General features: G+C 49.0%; 1 protein-coding gene across 4 annotated transcripts in view; it reads right to left on the bottom strand.

The window, feature by feature from the left end:
* Window positions 1–19,403, bottom strand: part of DHX29 (DExH-box helicase 29) — a 125,400-nt gene that overhangs the window by 69,930 nt on the left and 36,067 nt on the right. For all 4 annotated transcript variants that reach the window (XM_073559940.1, XM_073559942.1, XM_073559943.1 and 1 more), the window contains exons 12-16: window positions 13,000–13,602; window positions 11,044–11,187; window positions 9,364–9,540; window positions 1,897–2,037; window positions 1,465–1,609 (exon numbers count right to left, since the gene is read on the bottom strand). In XM_073559940.1, the coding sequence (XP_073416041.1) occupies window positions 1,465–1,609; window positions 1,897–2,037; window positions 9,364–9,540; window positions 11,044–11,187; window positions 13,000–13,602 (1,210 nt within the window). The remainder of the gene's footprint in view (window positions 1–1,464; window positions 1,610–1,896; window positions 2,038–9,363; window positions 9,541–11,043; window positions 11,188–12,999; window positions 13,603–19,403) is intronic.

Raw genomic sequence — 19,403 nt, 5'->3', positions numbered from 1 at the left:
GCCCCTCCGGGTGCCAGTACAGTCAGCTGGTTCAAGAGGACAAAGAACAGGAAGACAACCACCAAGATGCAGAACAACAAGAGAGAGAAGACAAAGAAGCATAAAAAAACAAAGCAGAAGAACATTAAGCATAAGACTAATACTCTGAGCAAATGATATTATCTTATTTATAAGCAGAAGAAGACTAAGCAGTGTATGGGGGTGAGTCCGTTCCTCCTCGTGGTGCCCCTGGAAAAGGCCTGCTGCTGCAGGCCAAACTGAACGCGGACAAATCCTGTTGTAAATCTTTTGTGACAGGCAGAACGGAAGGTGTAAACTTCTAACTTTTCTAGATAACAACTACAGGAATGCCTGACACAAACAAGAATATGATGAAGAAGAATAGGAAGAAGATGAAGAAGTTGAATATGTAGAATAATAATTGTTGAATAAGAAGAATATGAAGAATGTAAGAAAAGGAAGAAGAAGAAGAATGTAAAAAAAGGAAGTAGAAGAATTTAAAAAAAGGAAGAAGAAGAATGTAAAAAAAGGAATAAGAAGAAGAATGTAAAAAAAGGAAGTAGAAGAATGTAAAAAAGGAAGAAGAAGAAGAAGAAGAAGAATGTAAAAAAAGGAATAAGAAGAAGAAGAAGGTAAAAAAAGGAAGAAGAATAAGAAAGAAGAAAGAAGAAAGAAGAAGAAGACATACATGTCTGGCAAAATATAAATGAGGCTAACATAGTCAATATCTTTGTAACTCCTAACGTCTTTAAAAAAAAAGTTTAATTCCTGCTATTCCATTTGATTGGGCTAAACCTCTATGGCTTTAATGTCTCCTCCACCTCCCACAATACATTCTACATTATTCTTAGTTGTTTTTCTTCATGTAGAATTAACCTACAAGGAAAGAAAGGGTTTTTTATAATTCCGATATTTTGGCCTCATTGACTTGCATTGGTTCCCGGTATCGGAATCGGCGATACCGATAATTTTTTTTTTTTTAAGATCGGCCGATCCATTCCGATCCGATATTTTCAAGTATCGGCTGGTATCGCTCAACTCTATTGATGACCTGTCCTAAAAATAAGCCATCAATATCTCAGTCCTGGACAGTCTCTTTAAATGGAACTGGTGTGTAATTAGCTGCAGATCTATGCCGGGTAAAGAAGACGGTGGTCATGGAAGTAATACGGGGGGATACTGGGAACCAGACCTTCACCAATGTGAAATGGAAGATCTATCCTAAAAGGACATTTATCAATATTACAGGCCGGAAAACACCTTTACCTCCAGCACAAATCAAAAAATTCTGCTGTGACTGCTGCTAATCTTCCCACCTATGTTATAATTTACAGTGAATCATGGCTACATAGATAGCAGATCTGCCATGCAGGTGTCTAGAAATAAAAGTAATGGTGGCCCCTGTAGTGACAGTCCCTAAGCTTTCTCAGAAGCAAGGAAAACTAAGAAATTTTATTAACTTACCCAAGAAGACCAGCAACTCCAGAACCAGATCTAGATTAATTCTGTTAGGGTTCATGTACGTTATGGCATGCTGCGTCCGGGCTGAATACTTTTGATAAGACGGGTTTACATCCATCGCAGAACCTGATTGAACAGGGATAAACTCCTACAAGAAAAAAAAACATTTGTATTGTTAACCAGTGTGGCTTTTTTTTGTATTGTGTCCCACTTTTATCAAGTCCCTGAGAATGATTTAAGACAGAAATGGTAAGCAGAGTTCTATATTATTGCATGCAATATTCAGATGGCCACCATTGTTTTAAAATCAATGTCCACTAGGGGGTTATTGAATTTCAATCAATCAATGGCCACCAGAGGGAACCATTCACTAATCCTGGTGACCACTTTATAACATATAACGTTCCGCCACACTTCCGGGCTCCTCCTCGGCACCTGGTATTTCTTGCTGCCTCCGCCTTTGCTGGTGACATTAAGGGTTATTTCTTCTTCATCCTCTAAGAATTTCTGACAATACTCGGAGTCCTGTTCCAGGATAAAGCCCGTTTCTTCAACAACATCTTCCAGGTGAAAAACCTGCAAAACCGGAAGTTACTCGTGATTATGAGGAAACTAGAAAGACTCATAGAGCAATAAATCTGCCTTTCTCTATCGCTTCATTGGGGGACACAGGAAACCATGGGGTGTATGCTGCTGCCACTAGGAGGCTGACACTATGCAGAAAAAAAGTTAGCTCCTCCTCCGCAGTGTACACCCTACCGACAGGAAGTAGGATGTTCAGTTTAGCTTAGTGCCAGTAGGAGGTGGACACGGGTCTTTCATTAGACCCTTATCTACCTCAATGTGCGTCGTTGCTTTTCATGTACCAGGAGGGATACAGTGTGAAAGGTCAAAACTGTACTCCCACAAAGACACTATGAGTACGGAATGCACTGCCACCCCGTATCCCCATACGTCTAGCCGGCAGGACCCAAACCCCTAGCACAGAAGCGTGCTTAGGTGATCCAGACCTGGTCCTGGCCCTTCGTCTCCCAAGTACTCGCCCACCAGAGCCTGTTAGTTGGATGAGATGTGACGTCCTGCAACATGTTTCCGGACATCTGACACCACAGGGAGAAGAGGTAAACACCGCATAAGAAGAGGAAATCCCCTTGGCCCGGCTTATATCGGGCAGAGTCTTCCCCTCTCTCTGGCCGCTCTCCTGCCGCACATGTGGGGAGCTCATTCCTTGCCGAGGTCGGCAAAGCCCTCACCACCGCTCGCCGAGTGCTGTGTGTTTCAGGCTTCCCCCAGCTGGTACCCTATTCAGCACAATAGGCGAAGGTGGGCAGCAGCCTGCTCTCCTCAGCGTGGGTCTCCCGCCCCACTGCTTCCCCTCCACACCTGACTACCTTTCTGGTAGGATCCAGGTGATAACTCCAGAATTTTTTGGGCCTCCGCGCCGCCCCCCCTTGGTCGGCGGTCTCCTGGGTCTAATCTAGGCCCCGGCTTCAATTGCGGCCTAGTCCTCGGTAGCCCCGCCCCCGTCCTCTCATTTCGGGGTTTTTTTTCCGCCCGTCTTCCCTCAGCCGCTCCCTGCACCCAGCGCAAGCTTCGCCTCCATCTTTCTGTCCCCAGACCTGACGGTTGGCTCCGCCCCCGTTCAGGCTGTGCAGAGTGGAGTTGTGCACAGCGCGCCCTTGTCTAAGGCGGGTAGGTGGGGGCCCTGAGCGGCCATATTGGTGTGAGCACACCGGTAATGACTCTGTCCTGCTTGCGGGCAGCGCGGTCCTCGTCACCGCTCAGTTTTGCTCCTCTTCTCTCACTTGTAAAATGAGATACGTCTTCCTGGACCTCGGCATCCACCACAGCGGTCGCATTCTCCCAGCGTGGGACACGGTTAGTGCCTTCACCGGACAGGACGAGCTGTTTCCTGCCTATCTTCCCTCAGCCGAATCAGATACAATGCGGAGTATAAGCCCCTCATAGTAAAATTAAGCAGGGCCACACTTTCTGCAAGTCCAGTGATGGAGCAGAGGATCCATCTTATCTATTGCGTCTCATGTGAAATGCGCTATAGTCGTACAGTCCCTGGAGCTGTACAGTCACTAACGTAATGGTTTTCTGGAGCCGTGCAGTCTCTGAAGTAATTGTACTCTTGAACTGTACAGTTACTGACGTAATAGTACTCTAGAATCGTGTATTTTCCTGGCGTAATTGTAATCTTCTGCCGCACAGTCTCTAGTGCATCAGTATGTCTGGCATAGCATACAGAGGCTTGGAGAGCCATGCTGCTGTCTTCTGTATTTTCCGCATGGCGTTGGCCTGGTAGGGGGTTTCACTCGCACATTTTTTTCATCGGAAATCTGATTTTGTCACACGGCTGTTGTGTTTTCGGCCATTGCAGATATGTGCCTTGATTTCAGCAGAGCAACACTCAACCATTGCTTCACACATAAAGGTGCTGGAGCCCTGGCATAGCAACTGCTCCCATATCTACGGCTCACAGGCACTCGCCCTTCCTTTTTTGCAGCCCCCTCTCGACGCTGGCTTCATACTGCTGTAAGCAGAATAATGTGCGGCTTCTATCTCTTCACGTCTGCATTGCTTGGGCCAGCCTTCCAGCTGGATAGAAGTTCGTGCTACCTGGCAATTGTCTACTGTGGTTCAGTGGATAAAGAAGCTGACCACAACTCGCTGGTCCAGAGGTTGGAACCATAGCACACAACAGAGAGTGCAGTTAGTCTTTCTGATCCCAGGCCTAGTGTTCTACCGTCAGAAGAATTGACTGGTCAGAATCTACTTTACTACAGTCTTCGTAGTACGGCTTACTACACGTTTAGCCATTATTCTACCTAATGTCGTCAGGTATCCAGACTTAGACCGCAACACAGAAGCTGTTATTCTGCCTGATGCCGTCAGGTATCCAGACCTAGACCACTACACAGAAACCGTTATTCTGCCTAATGTCATCAGGTATCCAGGCCTAGACTGCACCGCACCACAGAAAGGGCTGTCTCCTATATCCTTCTCCGGTTTCTCTCCACACTGATTTGTTCACAGGATACTTAGAGCCGATGGCAGCTGTGCTATATCTGCTATACAGAAGCATCACCTTCCAGGTACAGTAGTTCAAACGGCCGTATTACTGTTGAGACGTGTCTGGGGTTGACTGCTTCAGTGGTACTGGTGTTCTGTACAGTATTCAGGTGAGTTAGACGCTCTCGCCTTCAGGTTCCTCGCGCTCTATTGCAGCAGTATTATATCTCTTATCGAGCAACTTGGATAGGCCTCTACCAGACATGTTTAGTCAATACATGCCGTCTTTCTGGTGACTCAAACGTACCCGAGGTCCATATACTACACCGGACCGGCTCTACTGTCCCATTTCAGGTGAGTCAGGAGCGTCCTCTTTCGCGTTCATCTGGGTCTTTTGCAGCTTTTGCCTAAGCTCCCGTCTAATCACCACTCGTGGTGAGGTGCCGGCATTTATTGCTCCTGACGGGCTGCAGCTGCGGTTACAGGCCGCGTCCAGGTGAGTCAAACACACCTTTCAGATGCATATTTCATTGTTAATAACATCTGTGGTTTGTTAACAGTTAAACGTAAGCACTACTATGTCCAAACGGAGCGGATCTCTGTACCACAGAGCGGATCTCGGTAGCAACATAACTTGATTCTCCACCCTCAGGTGGGTCAGACACTCTCGTGTCAGGTACGGATGGTCGCGGTTTTACTGCAGCATGCTCTGGACCCTATGTGCGAGTTGCCCCACAGGAGTTTTTTTGCCACACCTTCTGATCAGTTTACAGTACTGTCCGCAGGCTAGCTTTACTGCAGGTGTTACGTCTATCTTTAATGTTTGGCTAATAGTAGTTTATAAGTTCTAGTCTGTCCTAAGGGCCTTCGAGCTACCACAATGCCTAAGCTCCTTATCTTTGGAACTTACTTATTCTTTCTTACAGACGCCGGGTAAAGCCTCCAGCAGCTCAGACAGGTAACTTCTGACCGTGACTGGAAAATGTATCCCACCTCAGACAAGAGTGGGATCTGACTCTGTGCAAGCATCGACCAGGGTAGAAAGCTGCTCCAGTCTGGGATCCAAGGATGAGTCTGGTGATAACGCGTTTCTTCCTCCAGCTAGAATTGTATCTTTTCCCTGTTATCCTCGGGCGTGTTGTCTTAAGGTACTGTCACACTTAGCGATGTACCAGCGATCCCGACCAGCGATATGACGCGGTCAGGATCGCTGGTACATCGCTAAGTGGTCGCTAGTGAGCTGCCACACAGGCAGATCTCACCAGCGACATCGCTGGGGACGGGGGTCGCTACTTACCTGTCACACCAGGCGATCCTGTGTCCTCCCGCCCGGCTCCACGCGTCGCTCGTCCTCACAGCAGGAAGCGCCGCAGGAAGCTGACGACGAGAAACGGTCCTGGACGTTCTCGCGCGATCAGCGATAACCAGCGGGGGAGCCGGTCGTAGGTAAGTATCACACACAGAGATATCGCTAGCAATATCGCTGCTACGTCACTAGTTATAGCGATATTGCTAGCGATATCTCTTAGTGTGACATACCCTTTAGACTTAGGTAAGCGGATCTACTCACCGCAATCCCCTCCCTGCTCCAGAGGGTCCAGGATGGATTTGGTCGTTTACATCGTCATACGGATTGACCTACCTTTCCTCAGCCTAGTTGTCCTCTGGGGTCTATTTTATCTACCTAGAGCCAACTTTTCTTACAGTTGACATAGTCCATGTTTTGCATGGACTTTCCTTGCTCGACTAATCTCCTTTCTAAGTCCGGTGGGACTATTTTTTCCATATCCACCCTCATCCCTGAATGATGGGTTGATCTTCCCTTTGATCTCAAAGTAATCCAGTAGCCTTCGTTCTACCTGCCTAGTCAAGCAATCTGTTGTCTCTTCATAGCCATCCTGAGCCTACATCGCGACGATGAGATCCAGGTTATTCCCAGGTGCCATTCAGTATGTTTCCAGTGTTCGACTCTTTAGCAGGATCCCAGTGGCCTGCCCTCAGGTCCTGTCACTTTCTCACAGAACAGACTTCAGCCATTTCCAAACAAGGGGGTGCCTCGGTATATCTCTTTTCTCCCGAGTGCTTCGCAAAATTGGACTACTTCTGCGGCTGCGAAACCTCCGGTTCCAAGTTTTCCACCACTATGGTCCTTCCTCTCCCAGAAGTGCATCCCTCAGGGATGCAAACGGCAAATTCACATAGTAGTTGGCAAAATTCTATAGTCACGTGGCCTAGCTTGCTCCTCAGAGCATTCTTTCTGGACACCAGTTGGAAGATTTGACCGTCCTCACTGTTCAAAAAAATTTTCGTGCATGGAGACATGGGTTTTCGCCTATCGTTCCTATCTAAGGTTCCATTTGGCTTTCAGTTTCACGAGCGAAATTATCCCCAAAGAAGTCCCTCACCAACTTTCCGTTCTTTCCATGTGTCTGCAATAGGCCAAATCATTGATGAGGTCACCGGAAGGACAAGCGCTCTCCTTCCTCAGGCTTAACCTCATCATTCTTCAGCGCTTTTTTTCCCTCAGCGTTACTTTGGGGATCTAGGTTTGAGTCCATACTTGTTTTTCTCAGAAAGAAATTTTCTTCGTTCAGCATTTGCCTCCTGTGAATCGCATGATTTTCCCTTGTTCCATGAAGCTCTTATCCAGGTCCTGATTTCTTCAGGACTTTGGCGATATCTGCGTTTGCAACGGACGGGTTCCTTTTCCTTCCAGTTGGTAGCCTGTCCTTTCAGACTCTCAACCACCCTTGGGGTCTCACAGAGCCTGTAGCAGCCGTGGTGCACTTCCTGTGGATCAAGGGTCCACTCTCCATCCTTCTGAATTCCCTTTCTTTCGTCCGCCTCAAAATTTTACTTCGTGACGCTCTCGCATCAGGCTACCTTGCCACCGCAACCGTACTTTTCAAGCTCCGGCTTGAAGTGTACAGGTCCTCTGGCCTCCAGGTCAGCGTCTGCTCGCGGAATCTGGTCGGCATTAGTAGGGTTGCCGGCTCAGAAAGGACTGTGTTCTTTTGAGTATGATGCACTCTGCCCGGGCAGTGTGTGTCCTCCTGGCGGTACTCTTTGGGCCTTCGTCTGGCACCTCTGCAGTGCGATGATATGTCCTCCACAGGTCCAATAGGTTTTCTTCAGAGCCTGCCTAGCTTCGGCAAGTGCCTGTCGGGTAAAAGACCTCGCAGGTGACGAGGGTGACTTCCTCATCTTGATTGGAGTTGTTTCCTGTTCCCTCCCCTTGGGGACTGCTTTGGGACGTCCCAGGGTTTCCTGTGTCCCCCAATGAAGCGATAGAGAAAACAGGATTTTTAGTTGCTTACCGTAAAATCTGTTTCTCTGAGCCTTCATTGGGGGACACAGCATCCTCCCAAGTTGAACAGCTCGGTTTACTGCGTAATATTGTTACAGTGTGGATTTGTGTTTTCTGTGTTTTTATCTCGTCTACAGATTACTTCTCCTACTGCTTTCTCACTAACTGAACATCATACTTCCTGTCGGTGGGGTGTACACTGCGGAGGAGGAGCTAACTTTTTTCTGCATAGTGTCAGCCTCTTAGTGGCAGCAGCATACACCCATGGTTTCCTGTGTCCCCCAATGAAGGCTCAGAGAAAGATTTTACGGTAAGCAACTAAAAATCCTGTTTTATATAAGGAGGCTTATGACTGATATATACCCCCATACGGAGCGATATGATTGGCAGCTTATATACGAGTTGCTGGAGGCAGCAAAGGTGGCGGCCGTAGTTTACATTGGGAAAATCTGGCGACAGGTTCCCTTTAAAGCAGGTTTTTAGTTGTAGTTTTTTTCAATATTGGGAATGTTTTTTTCTCCACATCAAAATCACATCTTTTATCAAAAAACAAAATGAGCCATGTTGCGGTTTGCACACTGGCCACTGGGGCTTTTCACACTCATTCTTTCTGTCCTTTTAGCAAGAGTTTTCAGCAGACTCATTATCATCAGAGGATGGATTACAGTGACAGGTAACACCTTTATACACAGCCGATAACAAGGATCCACCAATAACAATAGGTCGCTGCTCCCCCCCTTTAACAATGACGTTTGCACACGCTCATTAGATGCTGCACTACAAAAGACGGGGTCAGAGTCTGTTCATTGCTGCTCATGTACATGTGCTGATCCTAAAACAATAGGCACTTAGTCCAAAAAGGAGTCAGATTTCTATTTTATATAGATTGTGCCATGGAAATAAAAAAAAAAAAATTGTCAAAAATATTTTAAAAAAATACATTTAACACACAAAAAAGAAGCAAATTAGATTGTGCAGGCATGTTGGAAACAAAATCCACAGCAGAGACACTGACCTTCAGAATTGCAGTGTGACACGCCGGCCAAGAATCAGTATGGGGGGGAAGTTTCCACTACTACGATGCTTATGTCCTGTCCTTAAGGTTATCAATATCTGATCATGGGGGTTCGGCACCCCCCCGCCAGTCAGCTGATATTAGCCCTGCACACATTGTACAATGCAGAACAGCATAGCGCCACTCTCCGTGTAGTGACCGCTGCCACGAACTGCAGATCAGCTCCTTTGTTTCTATTTTTCAGCCGGAGCTGACCAGAGGGGTGCTGAGAGTCGGATGCCACCAATCTGATATTGAAGAGTATTCTAACGATAGATGATTTATTAATATCATTAAGGAAGGAAGACCCCTTTATAATAACTCTTTTACTACCACCCACACACATAATAGGTCGTTCCTTTAACACCTCCTACTTTAGAGTGAAGCTTATATCCAGTACCACAAGGAAGCCAAGAAAAAGGAACAGAATCGTAAAATTGTAAGGTGCAATCTCCGGGGAGCGGCAGTAATGATGAATATACACATCACCCCCATAGACAAGCATTAGCCGCGCTGCACATGCCTCCACTGGGTACGTCCTTCCTGAAATCCTTATGATGGGGCAGTGTGAGAAGTAGCTGGAGAACTTATCGCTGTCCACGGTGGCGCTCATGAGTATGAGGTGCAGGTCCGACCGCTTGTGCAGGATCTCCCGGAGGATGATGAGCAGGAAGTCCGACTGCACTGTCCTTTCATGTACCTACGACAGACAAATCATGGACGGTTATCGACACGTAACCATCAGACCGATCAATCACCGGGCAGCTGCTACTAGGGGCAAAAAACAATCAAAAGATTGAGTATTTTATATTTTAGTTTGGATGATTTGGTTATTGATGAACTATCCTTAAAGAGTAACCGTCATTTCGCTTTTATTTTTTTTTTGCATAGATCTATAGTACAAGTTAAAATAGGAAACTTTGTAATAGATCTTATCAGTGAAATACACTTCTTTTTCCCCCTTTCTTCTCAAGTCACGGACAAAATCTGCCTTCAGTGAATGCAGACATTACTGAGATAGGAGAGGACAGTTGGTGCTCATAAAGTTCTATGGAGTAGGGAAATTGTGTGTCAGCCTATAGCTCCTCCCATCATTGAATTTTATAAGCACTAACTGTCCTCTCCTATCTCTGTAATGGTAAAATCTGTCTGGACTGGTCGCTACACATTTCAATCCAGCTGAAATTTGCAGCTTCACTCAACGTTTACATACGGCCACAGCCAGAGCGAACAGCCGCTACACAGCGTAAGGAGCATTGTGGTCAAGGCTCCAGGTATCAGCTGCTCAGTGGGGGCTGGGATGGATTTCTGACCCCCCCGCTGATATGATATTGATGACCGATCTTAAGGATGTGTCATATTTTGAGACCAGACAACCCCCTTAAGTTCTCTTAAGCCCCTGTCACACACAGCGATTTTGCTAGCGAGATTGCTGCTGAGTCACAAGTTTTGTGACGCAACAGCGATCTCACCAGCGATATCGCTGTGTGTGACAGGTATCAGCGACCGGCCCCCCTGCTGGGTATCGCTGATCGTGCTCGAATACCCTGGACTTTTTTTGGATCGTTGGTCTCCCGCTGGCCAGCACGCATCACTGCGTGTGGCAGGCGGGAGAGCAGCGATCAGCGAGCTCCCAGCTCGTATCCAAGGTAAACAGCGGGTTTCTAAGCGCCGCGTGGTGCTCAGAAACCCTCTGTGTACCTTAGATACCAGCGCGCTAGTGCAGGGAACTGGTAACCAAGATAAACATAGGGTTTCTAAGTGCCGTGCGTCGCTTAGAAACCCGCTGTTTACCTTGGTTACCAGCTCCCTGCATCAGCGCGCTGGTAGCTAAGGTACACAGCGATGCGCCTGCTCGTCGTCGCTGGTGCTGATCGCTGCTGAGATCTGCCTGTTTGGCAGCTCACCAGCGATCATGTAGCGACACACCAGCAATCCTGACAAGTTCATATCATTGTCAGGATTGCTGGTGAGTCGCTATGTGTGATGGGCCCCTTAGGGATAAGTGGTGTCATAGGTGCCAGGCAGACGACAGATACCTGGCCGGGCCGAGTCTGCATGTGTATAGAAGGGCAGTGGACGGAAAAACTCTCGCAGACACGAGGATGTGACATCAGAATTTCCGCTGCCATTTTGCACATGATGGCACTAAGAATAATACGATTCGATCTGTCTCCACGTAAAGCTGTGCAGATCTACTTGCCTCGTCCACAATGACGTGAGTGATGCTCCTCAGCAGGCTGTCCTCCTGTAGCCTCCGCAGTAAGATTCCTGTAGTACAGTACAATAGTCTGGTGTGTTCCCCCGTTCTCGATTCCAGGCGAATCTGATAGCCACAAAGTGAATTCTAGAAAAAATTTTTTACATGTACAAATGAACACGAACTATCCATATCAGCAATAAGCAGCCAGACGAAATGTTGCAGAAATGAAATTCCCCACTGTCAGATTGGAACACCCTACACATGTGTTAAGGGCCTGTCACACTAAGCGATATCGCTAGCAATATCGCTGTAACGTCACTGTTTTTGTGACGTAGCAGCGATATTGCTATGTCAGATACTTACCTCCGACCGGCTCCCCCGCTGATTATCGCTGATCGCGCGAGAACGTCTTGGACTGTTTCTCGTCGTCAGCTTCCTGCTGGGCTTCCTGTGGCGCCGACGAGCGACGCGTGGATGCGGGCGGAGGACGTCAGGATCACCTCGTCTGACAGGTAAGTAGCGACCCCCGATCCCTGCTATGTCGCTGTGGAGATCTGCCTGTGTGGCAGCTCACTAGCGACCATTTAGCGATGCATCAGCGATCCTGACCGCGTCATATCGCTGGTCGGGATCGCTGGTGCATCGCTAAGAGTGACACTACCTTAAGTGTGACAGTACCTTTAGGGTTGGAGTTTGATTGGGGGGTTCCACTGTTTAGGTACATTTGGGGGTCTCCAAATGAAACATGGCGACCGCCACTGATTCCAGACAATTTTGTGTTCAAAAAGTCAAATGGTGCTCCCTCCCTTCTGAGCCCTGTCATGCGACCAAACAGTGGCGTTCCCCCCTACAGGGTAATGGTGTACTCAGGAGAAATTGCACAACAAATCTTGTGGTCCATTTTCTCCTGATACTCTAGTGAAAATAAAAAAGTTTGGGTCTAAAGTAAATTTTTTGTGAAAAAAGTTAAATGTTAATTTTTTTCCTTCTACAATAATTTAGTTCTCGTGAAGCACCTGAAGGGTTAATACACTTCTTGAATGTGGTTTTGAGCACCTTGAGGGGTGCAGTTTTTAGAATGGTGTCACTTTTGGGTATTTTATGTCATACTGACCTCCCAAAGTCACTTCAAATCTGATGTGCTCCCTAAAAAAATGTTTTAGTAAATTTTGTTGGAAAAATGAGAAATCGCTGGTCAACTTTTAACCCTTATAACGTCCTAACAAACAAAATTCATCATTCTCTGATTTAAGGGCACAAAAACTAAAAGTTTAAAAATTGCAAACTTTTCAAAGATTTTTCAAAATTTCTGTTTTTTTCATAAATAAACGCAAGTCATATCGAAGAAATGTTATCACCATCATGAATTACAATATGTTGCGAAAAAAAAATATCTGAGAATCACCGGGATCCATGGAAGCGTTCCAGAGCTATAACCTCAAAGTGACAGTGGTCAGAATTGTAAAAATTGTCCTAGTCATTAAGGTCAAAATTAGCTCAGTCACTAAAGGGTTAAGGGGGCTTGGAAAACCTCTATGCCCTGATTGCAGATTGTTTTGGAAAAAATAAACAAAACCTTACTCACCCTCCCCAGGTCCAGTGCTGAGCTTCCAATGCTGCTCCCAGTGTAAGCTATTGTATGCAGTGCTAACGTCACTGACAATCACTGAGCTCCAAAAGGTAAAAAAGAGCCACAGAGTTCAACGATTAGCTGCACCTCTGACATCAATAACAGACACCGGTCTGGGAGAGACTCTGCAATGGACTCGGGGAGGGTGAGTAAAGACCAGCTTGTCTGCTTTTATTAAAAAAATAAACTGCAGCTGGGGGGAGGGTTTTTCGAAAACTAGAAAACCCTTTTAAAGGGGCTATGCCTCTAATGCTGATGAAATATGAAAAATCAATACCTCTTCGATATAAAGAGAAAAGGGTCTAAATCATCTGCTCTCCACTTACCTTCCCACCAGGTCCAGACTCGCACCCCAGCTCTTCACACACCCGGGTAGCCAGACTCATGGCGGATATCCTGCGAGGCTGAGTGCAGACAATATTACACTTCCCTGAGGCCCACTTGTTGAGGAGCATGTCTTCCAGTAAGAAGTGGGGTACCTGGGTACTTTTACCACTGCCGGTCTCACCAGCTACAACGATAACCCGGTGCCTGCTAAGCATTTCTAAAATAAAGTCCCTGTGGGCAAAGACGGGTAGCTGCCGCCGGTCGCTCAGCAGCCTTTTATACCTCGCTGAATCACGGCACTTGGAGAAAAGGTTCCTCACAGGCTCTAAATTGTCTTTTTCGACTGGATTTAACGTGTTCTGTGCCAGATCGTCGGCTCCAGCCAAGTTTTCCCAGGAGTCTTCAGGGTCGTCGGATACTTTGCTGATCTTCGCTGGTTTTAGCTGCTGTTGTCTCAGCTTCAGCTTATTTAATAATTTGGCAATGAACATGTCCCGGGGTTTGTTGACTTCAAGTTTGTCCTTCTCCTCCTTGCATTTCTCGGCATCGCTCCATTCCAGCCAAACATCTCTGTATGTCGGGGGCAGCAACTGATGTACCGACTAAAGGGGAGAAAATGTAATGTTTCCAAAATTAAAAAGAGGTTGTGGCCAAGTGATCATTCACTGAAAGATATTCTAACTTAATAAGGTGTCACCAAGACAGATCGTCTGTAAAAGAAATACGAGGTATGCAAGTCATTTTATCATTGTGATATTTGAAAAAAAAAATCATTTCTTAAAGAGAATCTTTCAACACATTTTACATGTTGAACAGAGCACATGATTTAAGAATGACGGGCAGAGAGAGAAGAAATCAGTTCAGGAGAAATCAGCAGAGTATTTGACACTTAATGAGTTAATTTTCATTCTGTCTAGGTGGGTGTTAACAGAGAGCTTTCACTGTGGGAGTGTACTTCTTCCCTCTGTATTACTCTGACCAATCATAAACAGGCAGCAACACTTAGAGGAGAGAAAAACACTCCCCCACAATAGGTTAAAGCAGGGATCCAAAACCTGTGGCTGGGGGGGGGGGCACATGTGGCTTGCAGCTGTTTCACAACTTAGTATTTCTCCATCGCTTCATTGGGGGACACAGGAACCGTGGGTGTATGCTGCTGCCACTAGGAGGCTGACACTATGCACATAAGAAAATTAGCTCCTCCTCCGCAGTATACACCCCACCGAATGGCGCTGAATTAGTCAGTCTAGCTTAGTGTCAGTAAGAGATGGACACGGGTCTTTCATTAGACCCCTATCTACCTCAGCGTGCGTCGTTCCTTGCAGGTTCCTGAGGGATACAGAGTGAACAGTCACATCTGTACTCCCACAAAGAGACTATGAGTAAGGCGTGTACTGCCACCCCGTATCCTCATAGGTCTAGCCGGCAGGATCAAGAACTAAAAATATCCTAGCCTCTGCCTCACACCCACCAGAGCCTGTCGGTAGATGGAGGCACAGACGTCCGCTGAAGGGTACGGACGTATTATTTCCTCACTGAATGTAAGGTACAGCGCGGCTCCATGGGTCCTAATGCAGCAAACGCTGGGTCAGACATCGGACGTTGCAGCGTCCACAGCCCTTCCAGGGGAAGTCCGGTGACAGCGCTGCTCCAGGGGTCCTAAGTCAGCAAGCGCTGGCTTAGGCATCGGATGTTGTGGCGTCTCCAGCCCTGTGTCCTCATAGCGCCGCGACAGTGCGGCTGGCGGGATACCTCCGCGCCGCACCGCACCCCTCCGGCGGCCGCCACTTCAAATTTAGGCCCCGGCTTCTATTCGGGCCTTGTGCTGGGCGAGGCCACACCACCTCGCTCGGGCGGGCTTTCTCCAGCCCGTCTCATACCTCCCACCGCCACACTAAGGGGACTAGGGGCGGCGAAAGGTTCCGCCCTCTCCCCCCAGCCGACCTATGGGCTCCGAGCGGGTCTTTTACAGGGGGAGCGTCCAAGCGCGGTTGTACCGCCCACCTTCTCCTCCAGCCACATTTGCCACCCACTACTTCTGCAGGGGGGAGCGTCCAAGCGCGGTTGTTCCGCCCAGCTTCTCCTCTGCAGAGCGTGTCTTCTCCCAGGCAGCAGCCATTTTCTTCAGCCTGAGAGCCGGTCGCCTTCCCTGTCTACAGGAGCCTTTCCAAGCGAGCCGAGCAATAGCTGAAAGTCGCTTCACAGGTGCCGTGAGTAGCTCTGCACTGCAGACTGACACCCTCCTCAGCTCTTGGTCCCCTAACCGTCTGGCGCCGCTTAGTGGGTTAGCTCACCATGTCTAATTCTAAGCCACTTCGCTCTCGCCCCCCAACTTCCTCTTCTTCCTCAACTGTGGTCAGTCACTTTGCATGTTCTGCGTGCAAACGCAAATTTCCATCAGGCCAGTCCTCTCCCCTCTGTCAGGACTGCAGCAACCCCTATTGATCCCACCGCTCAGGAGCCCCCGGCTGGCCCAAGTAAGAGTGAGACCCCTATTCCAGTGTGGGCTTCCTCTCTTCTCAATCTGTGGCAGATCTCACCAAAGTGTCTCAGACTCTGGTTTCTGTACTTGATAAGTTTCCCCTGCAGACTTCCACAGGGCCCAGCAGGCCACAGGAAGCTCTGGCTGAGCCTACCAACATTAGCCGCAAAAGATCCAGACAGGGGCACCACTCTGATTCGTCTTCCTCTCTCTAGCCCGTCACAGCGGCCCGGGTCGGCCAGATCCTCTTCTCCTGAACCAGGCGAAACTTTCTCGGACGTGCCCTCCGAGGATGTTTTGGAGCTGGACTAGGACCAAATCGCAGACATGAGGGATATGGTCCAGAGCCTCACTGGTGCGATCAACCAAACCTTTAAAATCAAGGACTCACCCACGGAACTCGCAGATCAGGGTATTTCGTTCAGGCGGTCTAAACCACCTACCCAGGTCTTCGCCCCTCATTCTGAGTTTCAGAAGATTCTGACTAGGGAAAGAGAATCCGACCAGGCGCTTTCAAAGAGGGAAACGCCTTGGCGTTTTATACCCTTTCTCGCCGGAGCTCACCGCAGAATGGTCAACTTCTCCTGTCGTAGACCCGCCGGTTTCCAGACTAACAACACTGTCCTTCCGATCCCTGGGAGAGAGTCGCTAGGAGATCCTAGCGACAGAATCATTGAATCTTTTGCGAAATCAGCCTTCGAAGCGGCGGCATCGGCCCTAAGTCCGGCCTTCACTTCTACCTGGGTTTCTAAGGCCATAACCAACTGGGTTAAGGATCTCCAACAAGGCATTCTAGACGGGGCTCGTCTAGAGCAACTGGCGGACCTCGCCGACCAGATTTCCCATGCGGGCGAATATTTGGTATCTGTCTCCCTAGATGCTGCGTCTTGCGCAGCCCAGGCATCTAGCAACGTTGTGGCTATTCGACGCAGTTTGGCTTAAGGCCTGGCAGGCAGACTTATCGTCAAAAAAGTCCCTCACCAGCCTACCCTTTCAGGGTTTGCGCCTCTTCGGTGACAGACTAAACCAGATCATTATGGACGCCACTGGGGGCACAAGCTCCCTTCTGCCCCAGTCCAAGCCTCGTCGTCCTCCTCCGAAACGTCAGTTTCGGCCCTTTCGTCGTTTCGCGACCGCAGAGTCGCCTTCTAACCAACGGAGGCCACAAGCGCGCCAAGATAGGAAAAGAGTTTTCTTTAGGCCCCCTCCTTCCTGGCGCTCCCATTCCTCCCAAGGTAGATCCACCAGATCTAGACCTGGAAGGTCTTCCTCAGCATGACTGGCGTCAAAACCCCGGCGCATCCCACCACTTGGGCGGCCGTCTTCTTGCTTACAGGGATGTCTGGCTCGCCTCGGTGGAAGACGCTGGGGTCAGGGAAATTGTATCCTCAGGATAAAAAATAGAACTTGTTTCTCATCCTCGGGATCGATTCTTCGAATCCCGACCCCCAAAAGATCCCTCTCTGATCCTGGGCTTCCATACTGCCATCTCCTCTCTCCTTGATTCGGGGGTGATTATCCCCGTTCCAGAAGCAGAGAGCTTCACAGGTTTCTATTCGAACCTGTTTGTAGTGCAAAAGAAAAGCGGTACGGTTCGGCCCATTCTGGATCTAAAGTTACTAAACAAAAGGGTCTGCCTGCGACACTTCAGAATGGAGTCCCTTCGTTCACTAATCGCTTCCATGGAGGCACAGGAGTTTCTGTGCTCCATAGACATTCAGGACGCTTATCTACATGTTCCCATCTTCCAAGGACATCAGAAATTCCTGCGCTTCGCGATACATCAGTAGCATTTCCAATTTGTCGCTCTACCGTTCAGTCTCGCCACCGCTCCCAGGGTTTTTACGAAAATCATGGCAGCGCTGATGGCCATTTTAAGGATCAGAGGTCTCGTGCTCTTCCCATACCTCGACGACATCCTCATCAAAGCTCGGTCCCTGCCCCAGGCTCACGAAAGTCTCGCCATCGTTTGCGACACCCTTTCCCGATTCGGGTGGATTATCAACAGGAAAAAGTCCTGCCTGATCCCAACGCAACGTCTTGTGTTTCTAGGCCTATTTTTCGACACCCGTCAGGCGAAGGTTTTCCTTCCCGAAGAGAAGAGAGTAACTCTCCGGCGGGATGTTCGCTTGCTTCAGAGTCATCGGCCCACGTCTCTCCGTTCAGCCATGAGAGTCTTAGGGAGGATGGTAGCAACGGCGGAAGCGATTCTCTTCGCCCAGTTCCACTCGAGACCACTTCAGCAGGCCATTCTGGCGCAGTGGAACAGATCAATGTCCTCCCTGGATCGTCCAATCCGACTCTCGTTTCGAGTCAGACTGTCCCTCAATTGGTGGCTAACATCACCTCTCATCTCCCAGGGCCGGTCTTTTCTTCCGATGCATTGGCAGGTGGTGACGGACGCCAGCCTCTTCGGCTGGTGTACGGTATTTCGCCATCTGACCGTCCAAGGGCATTGGTCGTCGCAAGAGGCAGCCCTCCCGATCAACGTCCTGGAGATACGGGCAATTCTTCTGGCCCTTCTTCATTGGCACAGGCAACTCAGAGGTCTGCCAATTCGGATCCAGACGGACAATGTCACGGCGGTGGCATATGTCAACCACCAGGGAGGGACTCTGAGTGCCTTGGCCGAGGTATCCAAGATCCTTCATTGGGCAGAGGCCTCAGTTCCAGCGATATCCGCGATACACATCCCCGGCGTGGAAAACGAGGCCGCCGACTTTCTCAGCCGCAATGACCTCGTGGCAGGGGAATGGTCCCTGCATCAGGAGGTCTTTCATCAAATTTGTCGGCGATGGGGAAGCCCGGACGTGGACCTTATGGAGTCCCGTCTGAACAGGAAGGTGACTCGGTTCGTGTCCAGAGCACGCGATCCTCTCGCGGTAGGTGTCAATGCTCTGACCATTCCTTGGTCACAGTTCGCACTCCCCTATCTATTTCCTCCCCTTCCTCTTCTCCCCAAACAGTTGAAGAAGATCAAGGCAGAAGGGGTGCCAGTCATTCTCATCGCGCAAGATTGGCCCAGGCGGGCTTGGTTCGCGGACATCATCAACCTTCTCGCGGATGCGCCTTGGAGACTTCCAGACAGACCGGATCTACTGTCTCAGGGTCCGATCTGCCACCCCAATTCTCGGTCTCTCAATTTGACGGCGTGGCCGTTGAGACTGCGGTTCTGAAAAAAATCGGGCCTGTCAGACGCTGGACTTGCCCTTAGTTCCCTAAAGGGCCAAGTTTCGGCTCTTTCCATGCTTTTCCAGAGGTCGTTATCTTCTTGTCAGCAGGTCAAGACCTTTCTGCAGGGGGCAGCTCACACAGCACCGTCGTATCGAGCGCCTGTAGATCCTTGGGATCTAACTAGTCCTAGAGGCCCTACAAGGTTCCCCCCTTTGAACCTCTCAGGGAGGTCTCTCTAGCCTCTCTCTCTTGGAAGGTGGCCTTTCTGGTGGCCATTACTTCCATCCGGTGTGTCTCGGAATTGGCGGCCCTTTCTTGTCACCCGCCTTTCTTGGTGATTCATCAGGATAAGGTGGTACTGCGACCTCAGCCTTCCTTCCTTCCTCCTCCAGGGGTTAGGGCTCACTCCACTCGGGCAGTGGGTGCCTCCTGGGCTGTGCACCACAGAGCTTCAGCACTGCAGCTTTGCAAAGCTGCAACCTGGTCATCTGTTCACACGTTTGTGAAATTCTACAGGGTCCACACCTACGCTTCGACGGATGCCAGCCTAGGGAGAAGGATCTTGCAGGCAGAGGTGGTGAGTGCGCTGGCCTGATGGAAGTTTGCTTTACCTCCCCAGGGACTGCTTTGGGACGTCCCATGGTTCCTGTGTCCCCCAATGAAGCGATAGAGAAAATAGGATTTTTGGTTGCTTACCGTAAAATCTGTTTCTCGGAGCCTTCATTGGGGGACACAGCACCGTCCCAT

This window comes from Dendrobates tinctorius, unplaced genomic scaffold (genome assembly GCF_039654945.1).
Source record: "Dendrobates tinctorius isolate UK_male_01 unplaced genomic scaffold, ASM3965494v1 ptg000285l, whole genome shotgun sequence".
In the NCBI taxonomy this organism is placed as follows: Eukaryota; Metazoa; Chordata; class Amphibia; order Anura; family Dendrobatidae; genus Dendrobates; species Dendrobates tinctorius.
Note: the sequence above shows the minus strand (reverse complement) of the source record. Positions and strands in the feature narration are given on the sequence as shown.